At 39.6% G+C, this 20,357-nt stretch overlaps 2 protein-coding genes across 3 annotated transcripts; both read right to left on the minus strand.

Annotated features, from left to right (window-relative positions):
• Positions 1-2,748: 2,748 nt before the first annotated feature.
• LOC121782309 lies at positions 2,749-5,341 on the minus strand. The gene is made up of 5 exons (XM_042180131.1): positions 4,832-5,341; positions 4,270-4,327; positions 4,072-4,189; positions 3,860-3,977; positions 2,749-3,059 (listed from the first exon to the last, which is right to left on the minus strand). Exons 1-5 carry the CDS (start codon positions 5,339-5,341, stop codon positions 3,006-3,008), a joined length of 858 nt encoding a protein of 285 aa, XP_042036065.1. The 3' UTR covers positions 2,749-3,005.
• Positions 5,342-11,380: 6,039 nt separating this feature from the next.
• On the minus strand, positions 11,381-14,918 carry LOC121802817 (WD repeat-containing protein 44-like). Of its 2 annotated transcripts, none has more exons than XM_042202522.1 (7): positions 13,153-14,918; positions 12,979-13,069; positions 12,740-12,897; positions 12,614-12,665; positions 12,390-12,529; positions 12,221-12,314; positions 11,381-12,153 (listed from the first exon to the last, which is right to left on the minus strand). In XM_042202522.1, exons 1-7 carry the CDS (start codon positions 14,782-14,784, stop codon positions 11,582-11,584), a joined length of 2,739 nt encoding a protein of 912 aa, XP_042058456.1. In that variant the 5' UTR covers positions 14,785-14,918; the 3' UTR covers positions 11,381-11,581. The 2 variants fall into 2 exon arrangements, with proteins under 2 accessions (XP_042058456.1, XP_042058463.1); XM_042202529.1 differs by having other exon boundaries at positions 11,954-12,137.
• Positions 14,919-20,357: the final 5,439 nt, after the last annotated feature.

Consider the following 20,357-nt stretch of genomic DNA (forward strand, 5'->3'; position numbering starts at 1 on the left):
AGGTGCCACCTATTTTTCATATGATTATAGTTAGTAATTTCCTAAAGATAAGGCAAGATGTCGGATTTATAGTGTAATCGTTAATCATGTTTTACCACATGCATGGAACCGAAAATTTTCGATTCCACTTCAATCCGAAATAAGGGTCAACACACTTCTGGGTTAACTTCATTTTAGGGTCCACAATCATTACCACTTCTTCGATTTCGATGAATTTAGTAACATCTTTAACATAATTGAATCCAATCACTTTCGCAAATTTATTTAAGGAAATTCAGTTGAGTGACAAAGATTTCCCAACTTTACTTATTTTATATTTTTCACAGACTTGGTAGTAGGAGAATAGTAATAAGATAGTAAGCGTTTTTAAGAGTGGAAAAAATATTGAATCAATTTTTCATATATCGCAGTATATCATGACATACTAAAATTTCAATATATACTGTAAATTACGATATAGTGTACCAAACTTTAGGGTATACTATATTTATACCGATATCAATATATGTCGTAAAACTAATATAGTATATCATAATCCACTTTTCTTTTTGGTTTGCTACAATCAACGTGACGGATGGAGTACATTTTAAAGAAAATGTTATCAAATTTATCATACATATTTTAAAGAAAATTTTATCAAATTCATGATACATATTTTATAGTCTATTAATTTATCGTCTACTTTAAAAGTTTAACTAATTTAAAACCTAGTTAAATTTTCGTCTTCGTACACAGAACTTATAGGATACATTACCAAATTTTTAGTAGCACAAGTCCAAATTTTGAATAACGATTGAATTGTCACCATAAAAAATCAAGTACTATGAATAAAGAGCCAATTTAAAATTTAGAATGACACAAATACATATGTGACCATGATCTTTCCAGTTTAAGTATGAAAAGTGAAAATGGATCACGTTAGATAGATAACAATTCTCCAATTTAGAGAAAATATCCAAAAAAGGACTAACAATTGGAGATGCAATAGTATGTAAGATTGACAAAGTACAAAATCTGGACAAATGAAATTTTCTTTTATGTGCGTATGCATACACACTTGCTTTGTGTGATAATCCATCTAATTATCTGAAACTCAAACAAGTGAAGGCAAAGGCCAAAAAAGGAAACAAAATGTCGATGGATTAGTGACAAAAATGCCATCCTAGAAGGATGTGGCAGATAAGCAGCCCCTTTGCCAGTAGTTTGGTCTGTCTCTAGACGTTCAGGCTAAATGATTCCCTTCGTAACTAACCCATTTTTTTGCAATGTATAAACAAAATTACAAGGCATCAAACATACAGATTTCTATTGGTAACGACAATGGGCGAATATTTTATGGTGTGGATAAGAAGTAGTGTTAGTTTAGGTCTAGGATCTGCGATCAGCCTATATGGGAAAACTTTGCACTTCTGTTTACACTCTGCGTCTAATTATAGAAACATACTTGCCCTCACATGAGTGAATACATAATCCATCCGTCCTTAAAAAATATTAGAATTTGAGAATGATAGAGTTTTAATGGAAATTAAAATATAGCATAAACAAAAAGAAAAAAATTATTGAACGAATGGACTCCATCTCATAAGAAAATTTATTTTTAGCAAAAATAAAAGTGGCCAAATTATAGAAGACGGAGAAAGTATCAAATTATTTAATTTTGATATAATGTTTGTCTTTACATATACTCATGTTGGAGTATCAAACTATATGGAACTACGGGCTCATTCAAAAGAAAAACTTACTTAAAAATAAAAGTCAATTAATTTAAGGGGAACATGGCAAAAGTGGACTATGGAGGGAATATCAAATTATTTAATTTAGAAATAATGTTTGTCTTTAATATATGGAGTATAATGGTGGAGAGTCGTCTTACTGAAACCTTACATGCTTAAATAATTGCATGTGTAAGAATTATTGAGCAGAGCATCCACATGTGCATTACATGGGAATAGCAAGAACCAGAATTAAGTCGGAATGACCAAGAAAAATGAATTTGAAAGAGACATGCATCATAACTCCATTGCACAAAGATCGAAGTTTAACGTAGCTGTAGTCTCTAGTGTCGGTGTGATTCATGGAGTATTTCATGAGTTGTAACTATTGTTAAGAAAAACAAATAAAAAAAGAATGCAGGCACCTCTATAATATACTTCCTTCGTCCCATTAAAGATGATCCATTTTTCTTTTGTTTTGTCTCAACCAAGATGATCCATTACTTAAAATAGAAACACATTTATCTCTACTTTATTTCATTTCTCTTACTTTACTCTTTCCACTTGACACACAAAATAAAACTACATAAAATCCCGTGCCGCCTAAGGAAGGGGTCATCTTCCTTGGGACTGCGGGAGTACTAGTTAACTTAATTTTCGAAAAAGTCATATGTACATATATAGGTGGGGTTGGGATGTCCATCGACCATCATCACAAGTCACAAATCACAAAAGCTTATTGGCACTGCACTTTATAGCCATGAAATCACACAAAGATGTTGCTTTAGTCACGCGGACACACAGATACCATACCCAAGCTCTGGTTTAAAATAGTCACTATTAATTCAAAGATTCAATCTGTTACGAGGGTCCAGTTATCTTATCTTTACTGAATAAATTAAGTTTTCACTCACAACATCAAATAATGTATCTGCTACAGAATAAGTAAGATAGCACTTGCCGTCTACCATTCAAACAGGAATTCCTCTGGCAGACAGTATCAACTCGCCAAAATTTTGTATTTGCTGTTTTAATCTTACTGTATGCTAAAAGCTTCTGATACATTAACTACATTACATAATCACTTTCAGATTATGAATGATAACATATCAGTATTAATTTCTGTTTGTTAACTTGCTGAAGTTAAGCAGATTAATCCCATATAGTGGTTTACCTCTTGACCTTCAGTACATACAACAATGTGTAGTTGCATATAAGAGGGAAAAGTAAGTTCGGTTCAACTTTACCTTCGGTAATTTCAGTTGTATGCATTTTGAGTTTCTGAACTATATTTCACCCCGAAGCATGCCTGGCACCTGGCCGGTACTCACCAATTCCAAGCAAGTCCTGCATCATGCTATTGTTGTTAATTAACAGTTTAAGTATCCAACTGTACAAAGAGTAAAACCAAATAAGGGTTGAATTCGGAAGAATGTTTCTTAGAAAAGACATGGCCAATTCCGAATGTTTCTTAGAAAAGACATGGCCAAGTTGATTGTATGCCATCTATCATGTATGATGTAGTAGAAATTCATAAAACTTTTTCCATTTTGTGGCAGACAGAGGATGTCAGTTATACCATGAAGCCTGATTAGAGATGATTACTGCACTATTTGTACAAGGTCCCCCGCAAAAACATTTATAGAAGTTAGAAGTGTGTGTTGCATTTTAGAACTGCCTACTAAAACTGTGTGATTCATTTAGATGGAAGTGTGCCTACGACCAAACATACTCGACTATCACGTATGCAACCCAACACATTCAACATTAGTAATCTGTCTTTGAAGTCTGGAAAAGCTAGAAGAAAATTGATATAAGCTGCAGAGTTTGGAGAAGCTTATGTAGGTTTTGACAGGAAATAGACAAACCATTCGGCGCTAAAAGCCTGCAGTCTAGTCTCTAACTTATTCATAGCGTAATTTTGTTCTCACATAGGTGTATCAACTATTCATAGAAGTCCTACAATAATTTCTAGTGATGTACAGAACCAATGACGATAATTGTATCCAAAAGCAAAAATCAACAACAAACAAATTTATTTTATGGTTCATATAATTATCCATTTGCAGTATTTAATAACAGAGCAGTTCACAGAGGAATATGAACAGCATATGGGTCATATAGTAGCTTTCTGTAACACTACAAACCTGACATGCCCTATTTTTGGCCCTTGTTTCTGCTGTGCTAGGAATATCATGATTTGGTTTTGAGAACTTCTTCTCGCGTCGTTCACAGGAACCCCATCCGTCTGAGAATCTTCCACCTCTGGCAACAAAAACAAGGGAATCAGTAGGGCTTATGAATAAGATACGAATCTCTTGAGTAGAAAATGTGATATCCAACAGTCAAAAGAACATACTGCATGTAAGCACGAACAACAAGTTCAGCACGCTGAACATTGCGGTTGTCATCAAACTCAATGGTCTTGTCTTTAATCTCAAAAGAGAGATTGAAGTAGAAAGATATCTTCCTCCAACCTGTAGTTAAGATGTGCACTTATATTACACCCTAATGTGCCAACTATTTATCAAGTATAGTAAGCTTGCTTTAGTAGTACCTGACTTCTTGATATAAGTATTTCCTGATATCATGGTATAGTCACTTTTCTCCAGTATCTGTCCATGAGAAATCAAGAGAAAGCACTTCAATTTCCATGACACAGAGAAGGAACTGATGTAGTTAAATTTGTTTATGCTCCCATAAATGTGACTGAGGCGTGACACTAGCTACAAGTTTATCTACATGTCAGAAAAGTAAACTGTTGGAAGAATTGATTTCCATGTTTTAGATTATGGAGACCAAGAAACTAAAAGTAGAACATATAAGTTTATCTCAGTTTATGAGACGAGTAAAGGTTTTGTGTCTTTACGTTTCCCTCAAAGAAATCAGCAAAACCTAACATCATTTTCCCCTTTCTCCCACCTCCTTTTACTAGGGTTCATGATTAACCAAAATTAACATTATATATTCATCTATCACATACCGTGATACCGCAATCATGAATAAACCACCACGATTTGGAACTAATCAGTTAATCACATACAACTAAGAACAGAACGTATGAAATTTGAAGTTCGTGGAATATCATAGCTCCAACACCAAATTAGCTAATAACTCACCGCCATAGCAGCATTTTGGTACTCCTTGAACAGCGAAACAGTCGGAAACTGACCGGCCAAACTATGCCTGGGCTCCGGCTTGTCACAGCTCAGAGACGACGCATTAGGACTATGAAATTCCGTCACCGCGAGATTTCTCATCTCCGTGGAGTCGGCATTGTACGCCGGAGGAGTGATCGGCGAGCGATTCACGTGCTTCACCACCATTAGCTGCTGAGGAGTGGAACGCGGCGTGCTAGTTGTTCTCAGAATTTTGTGCGGGCGGTGATTCTGTACCACCTCGCCGTCGAGGTTGTTGTTGTGACAATGGCGATTATTTCGACTTCGGCTGTCGAATTGCGGTTGCGGAGAGTTGAGGGGGAAGGCAATGGGGGTGAAAGGTTTGGCGTTAGGTCTCGGGGAGGTTTTGGCCGAGAAAAGTGAAGCGGCGGCGGCGGAGTCAATGATTGCCCATAAAGCCGCATTGTCTAGGTCTCGGTCGTCGAAGGCGTAGGCCGTCGTAGAGCTCATGGAATTTCACTCCTTTCTGCTTGGATCTGAGCCTAAACCGCGCAATGAGAGGGTTTGAATTTGAAAAAGTGGAAGACGTCGTTTGTTTGTTGGCACCTACACTAATTAAATGCAATTAACCTCATCCTCACTATGTTTCCTTCTTAAATTGTTTTATCAAGTATACATTGATATGTCAAGCATGTTTTGATGTGACTAAGAAATACTGTATGAGTACAATACAAAGAAGAAAACTTTGAAGAATATGCGAGGAATCAAATCAATCACTAGAATCAAGGAGACCATAATCAAGGGAAGGAGAATCACTGAATATAGGAAGGGATTTGATATAGAATTAAATAGAAGTATATTTTTCCTTATTCACCTTGTATCCTTATCCTATATAAAGGGACGTAATGTACATGAAATATACACACTGAAATCAAAACTCAATTCTCTCATAAGCTTGTTTACAATGTCTCTCAATCCCAATCTCGCTTCTCTCGATTACCATCTTTTAAGATGGTATCAGAGCAGGCAAACCACCTGATGAGGACTCAAATCCGAGTTCCTCATTACCCTTGTTAAATCCCTACCAATCTCACAACCTGCAAATATGCACAAACACAAACCAAGCCATGTTAGATTTTGAAAATTCCGATACCGAAACTTCCAACAACACCCCAAAATTCCAGTCAAACCCAATGAATTTCCCAACTGAATTTGCTGCACAATTTGCAGAATTTCTCAAACAAAGCCTCAGAATTCCTGATAAACCAGAATCATCATCGGCCCCTAAATCACCAACAAAATCAGACCAGCCAGAATCATTTGGAGAAGTCGCCATCAAGGCGAATGGGGAAAATTACCCCTTATGGGTTAACCTCATGAAACGCGCAATTTTGGGAAAGGAATTGACGTCGCACATTAATGGAGTTTCAAAACCTCCATCGATTAATGATCCCGGCTACACGAGATGAGAGCAACGGGACAACTGCGTTTTCAATTGGGTAATCAACAGCCTCGAAACTGGACTTGTGAATGAGGTGTCGCAGTACGCGACAGCCGCTGACTTGTGGGAGGGTCTGGCTATCACCTATGGAAGTGGATGTGATCCATTCCAGATATACTACTTGCATCGACAAGCCATAATAGTAAAACAAGAAGCCATGACTCTAGAAGGGTTGTGGACCAAAATGCAAGACATGTGGATCTCGATTGACACCCGAGATCCAAGTCCGACAAATATAGAGGGCTACCGGAAGAAGGAAGAACTCCAACGCCGGTACCAATTTCTGAGAGCACTAGATGACAAGTACGCAAACATCAAGAGGGAGATTATGGATAAAGATCCATTACCAACTGTCCGCAAGGCATACGGAATAGTAAGAAGGCAGGCAACAAACGAGGGCATCCTCAAGCCCTCAGAATCGCTGACCACTGGAATTGCCTTGTCGCGGTCAACCACGACCGAACACCACCACCGTCCAATCGCCCACTACCACACGGAAATCAAGCCTGGAACAATCGAAAAGTAGAAGAATATAAGAGCAAACTCGTGTGCTCACACTGTGGAGGAAAGAAACATACCAAAGAGGGTTGCTTTCTACTCATAGGATTTTCCGACTGGTGGGATGAAATGAAGAAGGCGAGAGCTGCTTCTAGAGGCCGAAATCAGCCATGGAACCGAAGTGGACAGGCGGCGGTAGCAGTCAGCAGTGGAAGTCCGACATGGAATCAAGGTGGAAATTCGGCGATGGCAGTCAGGGGAGGAAATCCAGCATGGACTCAGGAAGGACAACCAGTGGTGGCCGGCGGAGCGTGGAAAGGCAACGAGAATCGGGTTGCCAACACCAACACACGGGCGGGTAGCGCCGGTTCACCGCTACCGCAGAATCGCGCTGAAGAGGAAAGGGGTAGGGCATTGGCGGCTAGGGTTTATGGAGGTAATGAGGGGTTAAATCATTTTAACCCCTTACAATGTATTATATCATGTTTTTTACCCTCAATTACATGTATATCCGAAATAGAACCCCTAGACTCTCATAAATTACAGCAGAAACCCCACCCAGACCACTTATCTAATCAAACCTCTCATACTGCTCGGAAATTGCATATTAAACCCATAAGTTTACCAGAATCCGAAAAAGAAGACCCAGAAAATAAAAACAGTTTTTTGAGCCCAGTATATCATGTAGAAATTCGTTTATGGCCTTAGCATTATCTTCTACTAACCTTGAAACACAAGATAAAGACCATGATTGGATTTTTGATTGTGGAGCTACAAATACTATGTCCTTTGATGTCTCGAATTTTTTGAAATTTGTTCCCACTCCGAAAAAATACATAAAAACAGCCAGTGGAAATTTAGCTTATGTGCAAGGAATTGGAACTATTAAATTGTCTCCAGAACTTAGTCTGCCAAACTGTTTATATGTTCTGTCTCTGTCTCACAAATTGGTGTCCGTTAGCCAAGTAACAAGAGAACATCATTGTAACTTACTAATGCAGCCAGGTTTCTGCATTTTACAGGAAACGAGGACGGGGAAGATAGTTGGGCGTGGCACTGAACATCGAGGGCTCTACTATGTGGATGGAGTGGCTCAGCAGGGAACTACGATGCTGACTCAAGGACTGACAGAGGAGCAGGTCTGGCTTTGGCATCGATGGTTAGGACACCCATCTATAGGATATTTACGGTTAATTTATCCAAACTTAGTTACTTCACACCCTTTAAATTGTGAGACATGTTTTCTGGCCAAAAGCCATCGTCGCTCATTTAAACTCAATAATACTCGTGTGAAGTCCGTTTTCTCTTTGATTGCTCTAGAATGACATGGGTATATTTTTTTGAAGTCCAAATCCGAAGTTTTTGAAAAATTCACCCAATTCTATAGCCTAGTAACAACACAATACAAACAATCTATCCATATCCTTAGATATGATAACGGGGGAGAATATGTGAACTCCAAACTACAAAACTTCTTCACCGAAAAAGGCCTCATCCACCAAACCTCTTGCCCTTACACCCCCTAGCAAAATGGGGTAGCTGAACAAAAAAACAGGATCATCTTGGAAATGACTCGAGCCCTTATTATTGACTTACATATCCCCAGATCATACTGGCCCGAAGCCGTTGCTACATCCGTCTACCTCCTAAATCTACTTCCCACTCATATCCTAAACTTCAAACCACCACTCGAATTTCTAGCCACCCACTCAAAAATTCCTTCATCCCTTACCCTTGAACCCAGAGTTTTTGGATGATCCAAGCCCCCTAGCTCAAGTGGTTGATGAGAGAGACAAGGATACCGCACCATCCTGGAGGTCACGTGTTCGACCCCTGGGAGGCGCATCTTGGGGATTAATTTCCCCTGGGCTTATGGATTCACTGGCCTGGACCCAGGCATCGGGGGAGTGATCTGGACCCAGGTATCGGGGGAGGCTGGTGGCCTGGACCCGTGCCAGGGGAAGGAAAAAGTTAGACTCGTGCAAGGGGGAAGGTAGGTGGACCCGTTGGTTCCTACCTTGGCAACGAAGCGCAGCTCGGTGGTAAGACGCTTCACCTCCGACCGTTAGGCCGGGGGTCCGAGTCACTTCGGGGGTAGATGGGGAACCATCGTCGATCCTTCTTTAAAAAAACCCAGAGTTTTTGGATGCACGGTCTATGTTCATATCCCGAAGCAAACCCATACAAAATTCGCACCAAATGCTGTAAAGTGTGTGTTCTTGGGGTACGAAAAAAAACCAAAATGGTTACAGATGCTATGACCCTAAAGCTAACCATCTCCACACTACTTTGAATTGTGACTTTGTTGAAACGGAGTATTTCTTCCACCAACTTGGGAGTCAGAGAGAGAAGAAGAATAATGACTCCCTAAGTTGGCTTCATACGCCATCCTCCATCCTAATACCCTCACCTTCAGCCGAAACTCATATACCATCCTCACCACCCTTACCTTCAGCCGAAACTCAGATACTATCCTCCTCACCTCCGATGCTAAGGCCGGACTCTACACCCGTCAGACTAACAGAGGAGGTTAGTGTAGCCACCGAGCGATCCGCCCAACTATCTTCTCCATCCTCAAATCCAGGGGTAAGTCATCTCAATAATACTCAAGTTAGTAACGGTGAGAGACAGAGAGATGGAGAAAGTGAAACAAAATGGGGTGCGAACGAAGAAGGTGAACATACTGAGTCAGATGGAGTCATGGAAAAGTTTCCATTGTTTCTCCGGACAACAGGGGGTAAACCACCAAAGCGATACTCTCCTGACTGGCGGAGACGAAAGGCCAAGTACTAAATAGTTAATACTGCCCAGGGACAACTCACAGAGATGGCCCGTGCCTTTGAAGCGGCCTTATATGAAGAAGAGAACATACCTCAGACAATGGAAGAGGCAAGGAGATATAAACACTAAAGGGATGCCATGAAGAAAGAACTGGATGCCCTAATAAAAAATAGGACATGGGGAAAATGTCTATTACCAGAAGGGAAGAGGCCAGTAGGATGCAAATGGGTGTTCACAATCAAACGACGAGCAGATGGATCAATCGAGATATATAAAGCAAGGTTGGTTGCAAAATGATACACTCAGACCTACGGGATAGATTATGAAGAGACTTTCTCACCAGTGGCCAAGATGAGCACAGTAAGGACGTTGCTTACAGTAGCAATATGCAAAGAGTGGCCTTTGCATCAGTTTGATGTGACTAACGCCTTCCTACATGGAGAACTGAAGAAAAATGAAGAGGTATACATGGAAGTGCCTCATGGTTATTCTGAAGAGTTAGGAGGAGGACAAGTGTGCAAGCTAAAGAAAACCCTGTATGGATTGAAGTAGTAGCCTAGAGTATGGTTTGGGAGATTCTGTCAGAACATGTCAAAATACGGCTACAAACAGAGTACTGCTGATCACACATTATTTCTGAAGAAGAGAGGCGAAAAGATAACATGTTTAATCATCTATGTTGATGACATGACTATCACAGGGGATGATGTTGAAGAAATCGAAAGTCTAAAGAAAATTTATTCCTGGAATTTGAGATGAAAGACCTTGGAGATTTGAAGTACTTCCTTGGAATTGAAATTCTAAGGTCCAAAAGGGGTATCTTTCTGAAACAAAGAAAGTATGTCGTAGATTTGTTAGCAGAGACAGGTTTACTCGAGTGTAAGCCAGCAAAAACACCAATTGTGTTGAATCATGGATCGAAGATTGTTGAAGGAGCCATTCTGACAGATCAAGGAAAATATCAGCGTCTTGTTGGGAAACTCATCTATCTTTCCCATACAAGGCCAGACATCACATATGTTGTCGGAGCAGCCAATTTATGCACAAACCTCAGAAGGATCATGTGGAGGCGGCCTTGAGAATTGTGCGATATTTAAAGGGAACAACTGGGTATGGTGTATTACTCGAAAGGAAGGAGGATTTGGAAGTTGACGGGTATAATGATGCAGATTGGGCAAGTAACCCAAACTATAGGAAATCTAAAGCCGGCTACTTCACCTTTGTTGGAGGAAACTTAGTCACATGGAGGAGTAAAAAACAGAAAGTGGTGGCCTTGTCAAGTGCAAAGGCGGAATTCAGAGGAATGAAAAGTGGGATAACTGAAATCTTATGGCTTCGGAGGTTGCTCACAAAAATCGATTTTCCTCCTACAAAAGGAAGTAGACTCTTTTGTGACAACAAAACTGCAATTAGTATATCAGAGAATCCAGTCTAACACGAAAGGACTAAACACGTAGAAGTTGATCGTCATTTTATCAAGGAGAAGATTGATGGAGGAATTATCGAGCTTCCATTTGTGCGATCCGAGGACCAATTGGCTAACATACTAACCAAGGCAGTGAACACGAACTCTTTCAAGAAGTTCTTGGCAAGTTATGTATCGGAGATGCAGTCACATAACTTGAGGGAGAGTGTCAAGAATATGCAGAGGAATCAAATCAATCACTGGAATAAAAAAGGTCATAATCAAGGAAGGAGAATCACTGAATATAAGGAAGGGATTTGATATAGAATTAAATAGAAATATATTTTTCCTTATTCACCTTGTATCCTTGTCCTATTGACGTAATGTACATGAAATATACACACTGAAATCAAAACTCAATTCTCTCATAAGCTTGTTTACTATGCCTCTCAATCCCAATCTCGCTTCTCTCGATTACCATTTTTAAGAAAACATTGTAAACATAACAGTTACATCCTTCCGATTTAGCTTTTGCTTTAGCTTTCGCAGTAACAAATAATTATTCTCAGAAGAGCGTCTGACGAGTGGCCTTGACGGGTAGGCCGAAATTCTGATACACTTTGATCTCGCCTTCTAAGGTGGCTGTAACTATGACGAGCCCCCACGTCGTGGCTTGCATGGTGGTGGCGGTGGTGCTCTCAGCAGCCTCTGCTGCCGCCTCACTTGTCTCTTCCTGAGCAGGCTCGGCCTGATCTTCTTTCTTTTCCTCCGAGTCCTTCTTTTTCTTTGGAAGAGGCGGTAATGTTGAAGCACGATCTGAAGCATCTTCCTCTTGTGTTGGTGGTGCTGCTAAAGGAGGCCGTTTCGCGGTGGTAGTGGTGGTCTTTTTGGGGTGTAGGTCTACAGCAGGCGCCTCGTACTTAGTACTTCCCGGCCATGTGATCGCCACAGACACGTCTTTGCATGCGAAGTTCTCGTGAGCATTCACCTCACCTACGATCTTTTTCTTGGCGGCTCCCTGGCTCTTGACTTCTTCCACTTTCCATACATACACCTGAGAATCTTCGCTGGCGCTGATTATGTGTTTTCCATCCGGGCAGAATGACGCCGACATCTGGCTACTTGTATTCCGGAATCCTGCCACTCATCAGTTGCCTTATTTGCTCGTTCTATAAATTTTGACAAGTTACAAACATAAATATACCTCGGATTTTTTGGGCAAGGTCCGGGCCGTTGTAGATTCCTATACGAGAGTCGGCTGAAGTGATTAGCACTTCGGACGGACTCCATGGAGTGAACTGTGGAAGAGGTAAACTATTAGTATTACTATTACGCATTCATTCAATCTTGATTGTGTTTTGGATATATCATACCTGAAAGCCAGTGATTTTTCCAGCTGGAGCTGGAGTCTGGAATCCGGGTAGTTTCTTAGATGGAGACTGGAATGCAGTGAACTTCTTCGTTTGCGACTTCTTTTTTCTCTGGATATCCATCTGATGCTCCAATGTCGAATCTAGGTTGCAACACGGAACAGATCAACACCATATCTAATTAACAAACAAAGGTGCTTATATAAGAATGCAAAGCAAGTGCAGACCTTTAGCACTGTATATTTTACAGTTCCCCTGTTGTGATCCGACTATAGCGCCCTTGAAAAAACAATGAGACAAAATCAGTAACAAGATATGGATTAGATGTAATTTGACATAGTGCTATATGTTACCAGGCCATCAGGGGTGTAGACAGCAGCAGTGACCATTTCGTGAACATCAGTCCAGTCCACGACTTGGCGGTCCGGGACACTCCAGATGCGAAGCTTCCCATCGAGTGAGCCACTTATGAAGTGATTATCAACTACTGGATTGAACTGTATGCAAGTCACTGTCATATCATACACTTGTTAGACGAATATGATCCACTCCTATTTAATTACTACGTCGAACCACATAACTAGTGTCTCACCATAGTCGCTGTGGGCGAAGATCTTTAGGCAGCTCTGCGTTTCCAACTCCCACATCCTCACGGTCTTGTCCATCGAAGACGAAATCAATTGCTACTCACCAAATTAAACTACGATTATGATATACATATACACTGCAGCAACACATTGTTTGCCATATAGTAATTGGAGCTCACCTGAGAATATGACCATGCTAAATCCAATACTTCATCCTTGTGACCTTTGAGTGTGTACTTTGGCTTTTTGGAAAGTGCGACCACCGTCTCTGGCAACTTCACGTGGTCGGGGATTGCAGCGGGAGCTACTCCCTTTCCAGTTTTCTTGCCCTTTTTCAGAGCGGCCATCTCTGCAAGCACAAGTCTATGATTGGAACCATCACCATCATCATCACCATCACCATCGCCATCGCCATCGCCATCGCCATCGCCTTCGCCATCGCCATCTCCATCGGTACTAGGCTGATGTTCATCAGCAGGAGCATGATGGGAAGTTGACTCAGATTCAGGCGGAGGCTTTGGCTGCGCGATCTCACATTCACGGACTTCCCACACATGAACGTTGGTATCTTCACCAGCACTGGCGAGGAAACGGGCGTCGGAGCTGAACCGCATTGTCCAAATGGAGCCCTCATGAGCTTGAATCTCTTGAGAGAAATGCAACGCTGTCAATTCTTTCAATGTTTTTCCGTGCTGATGAGCATCCACCCATTGAGGCGCCTGCTTCTCAACTTTCTGGTCTACCGGAACAGACTCTTTCTCTTCCTTTTCCGCTTTCTCTGCCACCGCCTTCTCCATCTTCTCGACCACGAGAAACCCGCTGGCGGCGCCCTTGAGATTCTTCAAAATGGCGGAGCCCTTCCTGGTGCTGCTCCGGAAACTCTTGGTGAAGTGAGAGTCCTTCTTCTGCTGCTGCTGCTTCTTGGAGGCGCGGCGCATGAGCTCCTTCACCACGGGGGAGGTGCCCACCGACATCTCGAACTCGTCCATGGTGAGCTGCTTCCCGGTGTGGAGGTCGTTGAGCTTGTTCCACCCCTCGTCGTTGAACTCCTTCACGATGAAATCGTTGCCCGTGTCGAGATTCTTGATGAGGACGAAGGACCCGAGAGCAGCGTCCTGCACCACGCTCACGCTGTCCGAACCGGTCCGGTGATGATAATGCTCTGTTGTATCCTTGACCACTTGAATGGCGCTGGAGGTGCTCGGCACCAGCTGCCCCGACATCGTCCGGATTATCTTGTTCTTCGACACCGGCCCTAGTAAGTCCAGCTTCCTCTGCTTCGTCTTGGTGGAGAACATGTCTATATCAGCGTCTGACCGGGACCGGACCAGCACGATCGCCCGAACCGGAAGCTGTACAGCAACCGCCTTGGTTACGGGTTTTGCGTCGGCCTCATTTTGTGGTGGGTGGTCGTGGCTGCTGGCCGGTTCCAGGGCAGGGGAGGGGGCGTTGGTGGTCTTGATGGAGACGGTACGGACGGCTTTAGAGGTGGCGAGGCGGAGGAGGTCCTTGTTGCTGACGAGGCCCATGCCTTGGAGGAGGCGCTGGCGGCGCTCCTTGATGTCTCCGGGCTCGGCAATCCACATGTCGTAGGCAGGGGGGATGGCAGAGGAGGGGTCGGGCCTCACCGGGGAGATGGAGTAGATGCGCTTGATGGAGGCGCCTCGGGCGAAGGACATGCGGCTAGCCTCGTAGAATTCGTCATCGTCGTCGTCTAGGGAGGCCAGGTCCAAGGCCACCACGGACGACAATCTGTCGCATGAGTCGAAGAAGTCTTCGTCATCTAAGCTTATGCTCACCGTCCGATTCATTCTAATATATTTATCAGGAAATGCATCGAGTTTCTTGTCTTGTGGAATTGACTTTAAAAAAATTATGGCAATGTTTTGCGAGTTGGGATGGAGAGATGGAGAGGGAAACTAGGACATAACCGTAAGCCGCTCAATTTTGGAGAGATAGAAATGGTTGGTAGATTCCATGATTTTCGATTGTGAATGTGATTACAATCAGTTTACATAAATTAATTAAAGGATAAGTACGTCGTTCTGTTTTATGAGGAGAATTAACGGCGGTTGATGGACTTACAGGCCCAAGTGTTTTTTGTTAACTCCTATTCAAGGGCCTCGCATATTCGTATCGAAAATTCCAACAACATTCAACCAAAGCATAGAACAACACACTCTACTATTATTCAATTTCGAGTTAATTAACACTTTGCTAACAAAAGGAATAATTCGATGGGAATGGGATTCATTTTTCAAATTTATATGTCATACATGATTAGACCTTAACTAATCTACTCATATAGTATATTTTATATTTTAATAATGATATGTAGACACCACTTAATCTTTATTGATATATGTATTTTCTAGTTATGATATTCTGTGTTATTGAACACGAATTAATTTCGACGGATCCAATAAAACAATTGTTCGGAGGTCCAATCTAGCTACTATAAAATATACTACCATACATTGCTATCAAATAAAACAAGCTGATAACTTGTGTTTATTTAACCACTGTATATACGATACTCATAAGCATCTGCAATTAAATTTATACGTGTGACCTCGTAGATGCCATTTTAATTACCAAGAAGTAACGAGAAGCATGTGCATTACTCTATACGAAAATATATATTTCTCTCTATTGTATTCTCCATATTTTTTGTGCTGTACACGGTATAGCCTTATCTTCTTGCTCGATGCATACTTGCCTAATTAAATCGAGGAAAATATTTTTATCTGATTGCTTCCGAGTATATGCTATCTCAATCATTATTGTTTTGGCATCCCTGAGTAAATAATTACTGACACAAATCACACTTACACACTCGATAAACCATTGCGTTTATTATTAGTACCATTCAAGGACTGCAATCCACAAATCACGCGAAGATTTATGAATAAATTGATTCTTCCCCATTATAATATCCCAAAATTAATCTCTTCGAAATTAGTGATCCCGTGCACATCCTACTTCGAGCTATATAGGACTAATTAAATTTTAAAATTGTTTTAATTATTAGAACAATGACGATTTAACAAATATCTCTACTTATTTTTATTCTTCAAGAAAGCCTAGATTTTAAAAAATAAGTAACCCTCTCGGCATTAAGAACTGCCTAGTCTCAACGCAGACATCCCTCCCTCCTCAAATTCAATGCCTAGTAAAACTTTTCATAAATTTGAATAAAAAAGTGAGATGAATTATCCAAGTAAGTTTGTGGGGAGGTAGTAGATTAGGGGGTAGTTTTTTTTTTTTTTAATGGCAACATTAGATCTTAAATTATACTACTAGACCTTACTTCACCAAGATTATCTTAATTAAAATTTTCATGCAATTTTAATCCTTTTGACCCTATACCACTATTTTCGACCGATATACTCCAAAACTGATAATAATTCGTAGTGACATAATACTAGTAGTGTTCATCGTTTTTCATTTTTTCACTTTATTAGTAATATTTCATAAAAAAACAATGGATAGAATGTGACATAATGCTAGAGCAAATTATGGAACTGCTAAAGCAACTCGGCCCATAATTAAATGTGTATACTATAATACAGTTTACCCTAATTTATCTGTGTACCTTTACCGGAAAAAGGAGTTTGCTATAAAGGAGCTTAATAGCTTTTTAAAGGAAACCTACATTTGAAGCACATGCATGAGCATTATATACATTAAGGAGTACATACACAAAAATGTCGAGGTTTATGCTGGCCTAAATATTTTAATTATCAAAATCAATATACCAGAAATAAAACCAATAGAGAAGAAAGATTGTAGTAGGAGTATGACTTTTCACGACATAAAACCTTGATTGCAAAAGAAGCTAAGCTAAGAAAAAGTTTACAAGTCTTTCTCACCTCTTTTTCAAGCCAATGCTACCTATTTTTGTACCTAAACTAGTAACAACATTTCACGATATTAAAATAAAATTTTACAACGATATATAATTACTTCTCCCCCAATGTAAATGTAGAATACCAATCATGAGCTGTGGGAAGAAGTAAAAAAAAAGAATGTGAGAAAATGAAGTTCAATTTTTCGTACCAATTAGAAATTAACCTACTACGATCGGTCTTCATCTCCATCATCATTCCGAGCTTTCTTCATTTTGTGGTGGTGTGCGTCGTCTTGGTCGTTAGCGATCGATCGGAATACTGATTCGATTTCGGCCGGCTGCGGCGATGATGGTTTTCGCTTCAGCCTCGGCGGCGGCGGCCGGGGCTTTATTGGAGCCGGCGGGCACTCCGTGATCGGCGGAATTTTGTGATCCGATGAGGTCGGAGTTTTGAATCCGCCGCTCTCGTCGGCGTCTGATTCTCTGTGAGACACTGTGGCTTCATTGCTCTCGTCTTCTTTCTTCTCGATTTGATCGGCTTTGGATTCGAGATTTTGTGTTTCTCTCGATTGAGTTTCTGAAATTGTAATTTTTTCTTTATCATCGACTGGGGATATTTGCGGATTGGCAGACATCCTCCTCAGAAATGTCGAAAACTGGTGAATTTCTGAGCACATGAAGAGAGAGAAGAAGGAAATGAAAACGGAAGGGGTGTTAAATTAAATAGGTGGATGATTCTACAAAATCAAATCATCGACTAACCATATTATTTGGCAGCGTGTTGAAGGGGATTATCGCAGTCTTCTCTCCTTGGTGAATTTCTCCTCAGCTGGGAAGAAATTAAGATGAGAGAGGGAGAGAGAGAAGGTGGAGGTGTTCAAACAGTAGCTAGGCGAAGGATCCGATGTACACTAACTCTCATTATATGCTTATTTTACCATTTAGTAGTACAATTTAATTAAATCTCTCACACACACTCACGCACTGGAAAATATTAAAATAAGGGCATAACAGTCCAAAAAAGATCTAGCATTTCTTTCCACATATCCATCCATATACATTGGCCAATCAGTAGACAGGAAAATAATGGGATTTTTTGTTTTTCCAAATTTTGACGTCTATTATTGATTACTTTCGTCCAAGATACTCGGTTGAAAAAGTTTTCGTATCAAAGGTCGTGGATATCAGTAGCCGGTTCTTTGTTAGGATATGTTACTGTATTTTTTTAAAAATAATTAGAGTGAACTAAAAAATGGTCCCTGGATTATAGGTTTATTTCGCCCATAATCCCTAAACTTTAAAAATATCATCAGACATCTCTAGATTAAGGGTTTATCTCGAAAATAATCATTTTCATTGTTTTCGGTCGAAAATACCCTTTTGGGGGGTTTTGGGGGATTTGGACAATTTGGTCTTCTTACACTTTTTAACATTTTAAATCAGATATTATTTCAGTTATGTACTAAATCTTATATTATTTCAAAATTATCATTCTTCTTCTCTTTTGTCATCTTTCACTTTGTTTCTTTATTACAATATTAGATTTAATTTTATAAAATTAAATTTTAAATTTCTATTTTAAATACTAATAAATTTTTTTATTTAAAACTATTAATTCATGTACACTATAAATATTTTGATTAAAACTATTATTTTTTGTTATTTAATATAATATTCAGCTGAATTGAAGAAATACAGAAAAATAATATTAATCATGATGGAAAAATAAGAGCTATTCTATTTAGCCTTCGTTCGGTTGTTATAATTGCTTGTGATTGAATATTATGAAGTTGACTAAAAATTTGATCCTGCTAAAAATTTTATATAGGAGTATTTTTGTTGAAATTTTCTAGTAAATTTTGATTGTTTTCAAATAAATAAACGGAAATTATATTAGTCTTACATTAGATGCATATTTATTTCAGAATAAATCGTGTTATATGATCTATTTATGATTAAAGCTATTAAATACTGATTAAAACTAAGGCGTTGTCATACCTTATTGATTAAATATTAGACACTATCAAATATTGATTATGACTATTAATTTTTGTTATTTAATAATTTTTATAATTAAAAAAATTTATTGATATTTAAAAATTGAAATTTAAAATTTAAATTTATAAAATTAAATCTAATATTGAAATAAAGAAACAAAGTGAAGGATAACAAAAGGGAAGAAAATTTTGAAATAATATCAGATTTAAAATGTTAAAAGTGTAAAAAGATCAAATTGCCCAAACCCCCCCCCAAAAGGGTATTTTCGACCGAAAACAGTGAAAATGGACCATTTTTTAGATAAACCCTTAGTCCAAGGATGTCTGACGATATTTTTAAAGTACAAAGACTATGGGTGAGATAAACTCATAGTCCTGAGACCATTTTTTTAGTTCAGTCAAATAATTATGTTACATTTGATAAAACACGTATAAATCCAAAGACTTTACCCAATTACAGTATATTCTTAGGCACACCGACCCTGTAAGAGGCAAAGGCAATGGTCCTGTAAATTCTTGTGAAGAAAATCCCCACCACTTAAGTAAATCCGTACTAATAAAAATGGAAATCTCATGATGACCTGACCACGAGACTCATCAACTAACACAATAAAAAAACATTCTCAACCGGACATAAATTGGGAGTACATAATTTGACAGATACATTACTTCATATTCATTACAAGACAAATTATAGGTATATATGTGCATATGTTAATATTAGATACACACTTGTATAGTAACAAACAATATATTGCCTAGAGAGTAATTGTATTCATAATTATATTACTTGTACTTAATGAAATTAATTGAAAATTTTTTACTTTCATAAAGTTTAAACCTTGATGCTACACTCATCCATCGAGAGAGAATAGGAGGTTTGTATCAGGTGGAGAAGGACACCGAGAGGACTCAAGATTGGCAACATTCGACGAGGGAGTGAAGAGGGAGACGGTGAAACTAGGTTTTGTGAAACTCTGGTTGAGAGAGGGAGTCAAATATGAACTAGGTGTTGTATTGCTTAATGGAAATAAAATACAATAGTCCTATTAGAGCATCCACAACTGTGCTCTTGCCAGCGGCACGGTTGTCGGCCCGGCCCCACTTTTTCTGTCTGCTCTCTGGCAAGAGCACAACACCCACAGCTGTGCTCTTCCGTAAGGACGAGCACAATTAATTTAAAATTCAATTAAACAAAAACATTTCAATAATACTAAAATTCATTAAAAAAACCTAAATAATATTACAAATGACAAATAAAATAAAAAGACATAATTAAAATCCTAAAAATTAAAAATTACATAATTAAAATACTAAAAATTAAAAAAACCACTAAGCGTTGCCGAATTTCGCCCACATGTGTTTGATTAGGTCTTCTTGTAGTTGATTGTGGATTCGGGTATCGCGCATTGTGTGCCTTGTCTCGATTCTCTGGCCAACCGTCGTATGCTCGCCTCGGCGTGGGGGAGACCTCGCTGTTGAGCTTCCGGCTTCGTCCTCGTCGTAGAAGCTAGCCGCCCTCGGCCCTTCGTCGGCT

Source organism: Salvia splendens, chromosome 1, assembly GCF_004379255.2.
Source record: "Salvia splendens isolate huo1 chromosome 1, SspV2, whole genome shotgun sequence".
Taxonomy (NCBI): Eukaryota; Viridiplantae; Streptophyta; class Magnoliopsida; order Lamiales; family Lamiaceae; genus Salvia; species Salvia splendens.

Excerpts from the sequence above, each read along its gene's own strand:
- LOC121802817 (XM_042202522.1), bottom strand. The coding sequence starts at position 14,784 with ATGAATCGGACGGTGAGCATAAGCTTAGATGACGAAGACTTCTTCGAC. Across the intron at positions 12,530-12,613 it reads TAAAATATACAGTGCTAAAG|ATTCGACATTGGAGCATCAG; the intron begins GTCTGCACTTGC and ends GTTGCAACCTAG. Across the intron at positions 12,315-12,389 it reads GAAAAATCACTGGCTTTCAG|TTCACTCCATGGAGTCCGTC; the intron begins GTATGATATATC and ends CCTCTTCCACAG.
- LOC121782309 (XM_042180131.1), bottom strand. The coding sequence starts at position 5,341 with ATGAGCTCTACGACGGCCTACGCCTTCGACGACCGAGACCTAGACAAT. Across the intron at positions 4,328-4,831 it reads ACCAAAATGCTGCTATGGCG|ATACTGGAGAAAAGTGACTA; the intron begins GTGAGTTATTAG and ends TCTCATGGACAG. Across the intron at positions 3,978-4,071 it reads GTTGTTCGTGCTTACATGCA|AGGTGGAAGATTCTCAGACG; the intron begins GTATGTTCTTTT and ends TTTTGTTGCCAG.